Source organism: Penaeus vannamei, chromosome 15 (genome assembly GCF_042767895.1).
Source record: "Penaeus vannamei isolate JL-2024 chromosome 15, ASM4276789v1, whole genome shotgun sequence".
In the NCBI taxonomy this organism is placed as follows: Eukaryota; Metazoa; Arthropoda; class Malacostraca; order Decapoda; family Penaeidae; genus Penaeus; species Penaeus vannamei.
Genome location: NC_091563.1, coordinates 39378032 through 39380531, shown reverse-complemented (window position 1 = coordinate 39380531; position 2500 = coordinate 39378032). Strand labels below are relative to the sequence as shown.

Sequence of the window (2500 nt, the reverse complement as noted above, 5' to 3'; positions counted from 1 at the left end):
GTATCATGTGTTAATCTGTTCTTGTGTTGTGCTCTTTTATCAATAAAGAATCGAACACTGAGAAATCTTCCATTTGGAAACACACACAACATAGATATATGGTAACCATGATTTTTTTTTTCTTGTACTTGAAGACAGGAGCTCAACAGCTTCGACATGCCGAAATGACGCTATCGCCGACATCAGCCATAGCCCAACATCATTGATACAGTGTACCCTCGTTTTTCGCGGGGGTTACGTTTCAAAAAGAACCCGTGATAGGCGAAATTCGTGAAGTAGTAACCTTTATTTTTTTACAATCATTATACAATGAAATACTCTACAATACTTTGAAACCAAAGAACAAAACCTTTTTACAGGCCCAAGCATTTGTTTAACAAATAAAAGTACTGTATAAACGTTTTTTTTTTTTTTTTTTTTTTTTTTTTACAAATAACTACTGTACTGTAAAATAATAATTTTAATCATCAATACGAACTGAAGGCTTCATGGGTTTTAGAGAAAATTTGTAAACCTAAATTTGGCAAGCTGTTTTGCGTACATGTACATATTAAACCGTAACGTTATTGACACACAGGTAGAGAAGAAGCGGAGAGACTTTTTAGTCATTCAGAATGCAGAACACAATCCACGATGCAAATCCGTGAAGCAGCGAGAACGCGAAAGGTGAAACGCGTTATAGCGAGGGTTCACTATACCTCATTTTTTATGAAATACAACAATGACAAGTTAGAACCTCAGATCCCACTATATTGGGATGGATATCAGAAAACGGTAGACTTGAACTAGAAGCCTCTCATTAAAACCAGGACCGAAATCCCTTCTTCATATTATCTGTTGCACGTAATTGCAGAGATGACTGTGAGCGAGACTGTGGAAGTAAAAAAAAAATAAATGACTCTTATTATCATGTATGGTCATAGGTGCAGGTACGATCGACATAGAAAAAGCAGAGAATAAATAGTTTCACAGGCGAAAATTATTCATATATTTTCCTGATTAAATCAGTTTTTAATATTGCTTTCATTAAACTAATTGAATTATATTGTGCTTCGTCACACATGTCCACGCAGATCGACTTTGACAGAACATAAACTGCTCAAGGAGAGATTATCAGAAAGTTTATCAGAAAATACGAGGCCCGACCCGATGGATATTCTCATATATAGACTGATATACACAGAAATAGATGTATATCTGTTTATCTATCTGATAGATACACTTTTATCCGTCTATTTGTCCGGTTGATATCCATGTCTAGATTGATAGATATGCCTTTACTTCTGTATATATACATATCCATATAAATTTGAATATTCATTGGGTCGGGCCTCGCACATTTTTAACAAACCGCCGTTGGTAATGCAGTAAAATCGCTTAAGTCGAGGGCAGACATTTTATTGAGTCTTTAGAAGTGATTCACGTTTTGAACCTGAAATAGTCAAGAAGTGTAGACATACGCCTTCAAATGGCGTTTTGGAGTGGGGTGAAGACCATTTCCGACTCGCTGTCACTGCTGGGCCGTCGACGTCTCATTTACAATTATGACCGATTAATCTGAATTAACCACACCTGTGTTTCGAGGTGATTTCCTATAATGTCTGTTTTTAGTAGGTTATTTGTGGTGAAATATCTTATGCAGGTATGAGGGATATACCTTATAAGGAAAATACCCTCTGGTGAAATATCTGATGGGGGTATGAGGGGAAAAATGTTGATAAGTTTTTGTTATGTATATAAAGGTACGATAATATGTAAAACTTGAAGCCATACCAGTTGTTACAATGTTTACGGAGAGAGAGAGAGACAGACAGACAGATAGACAGCAATATATAAAGACTGAATAGTAAAATCTTGAAGAGGGGGGGGTGAGGCAGAGTGTGAGGGGAAGTCAGAGACAGAGAGACAGGAAGGAGTGAAAGAGAGGGGGGAAATGACACACACAGATGCAAAGTATGCGAATGAAAATTGCCGATGATTTGATTCATGATGACAACGAAAGTTTTGAAAGTACGAAGAAATTATTTTTAGGCATGTACCTTTTGCCCCAGCAATGAGGATAAATAGCGGAATAAATTATCAAGAATTCGGAAAACAACCACCTACCTACTAAGAATTATTAATCAGAGTATACATATCGATATGAATTGTACAAGAATTTAATTAAAAAGATAATCCAACGAGGGGAAAAGCCCCAAAGCAATATTCCTCCGTAATGGGGTCTGTTCCAGCCTAAACCAAAACAGCACAAGTCCCCCATAGTTCTGCGGGTCTACCCTAATTAACTTACGATCGTCTGTTATTACTCGCTCAGTGAATGCGATTTCTCGGGGTTAAGAAGTCATACAACAAAGGGTTGACGTAACCGAAACACATCCCCGATGTTAAGATATATAATTAACCGACAATATGATCCAGTTAACAACAATCTTTGCTTTCCACTGGCTAAAGGTATGTTAGGAACGAGACAATGACAGGTGTGTAGCAGTAATTAGAATGA

At 37.0% G+C, this 2500-nt stretch overlaps 1 protein-coding gene across 10 annotated transcripts in view; it reads left to right on the top strand.

The window, feature by feature from the left end:
- The first annotated feature begins 2214 nt into the window (after positions 1 to 2214).
- The window catches only part of LOC113808372 (DDB1- and CUL4-associated factor 6), a 45945-nt gene continuing 45659 nt past the window's right edge, over positions 2215 to 2500 (top strand). For all 10 annotated transcript variants that reach the window (XR_011399108.1, XR_011399109.1, XR_011399104.1 and 7 more), the window contains exon 1: positions 2215 to 2451. Coding sequence is in view for 4 of the 10 variants with exons in the window: in XM_070130743.1 (XP_069986844.1) it covers positions 2382 to 2451 (70 nt within the window). In the remaining 6 variants the exon portion in view is untranslated. The remainder of the gene's footprint in view (positions 2452 to 2500) is intronic.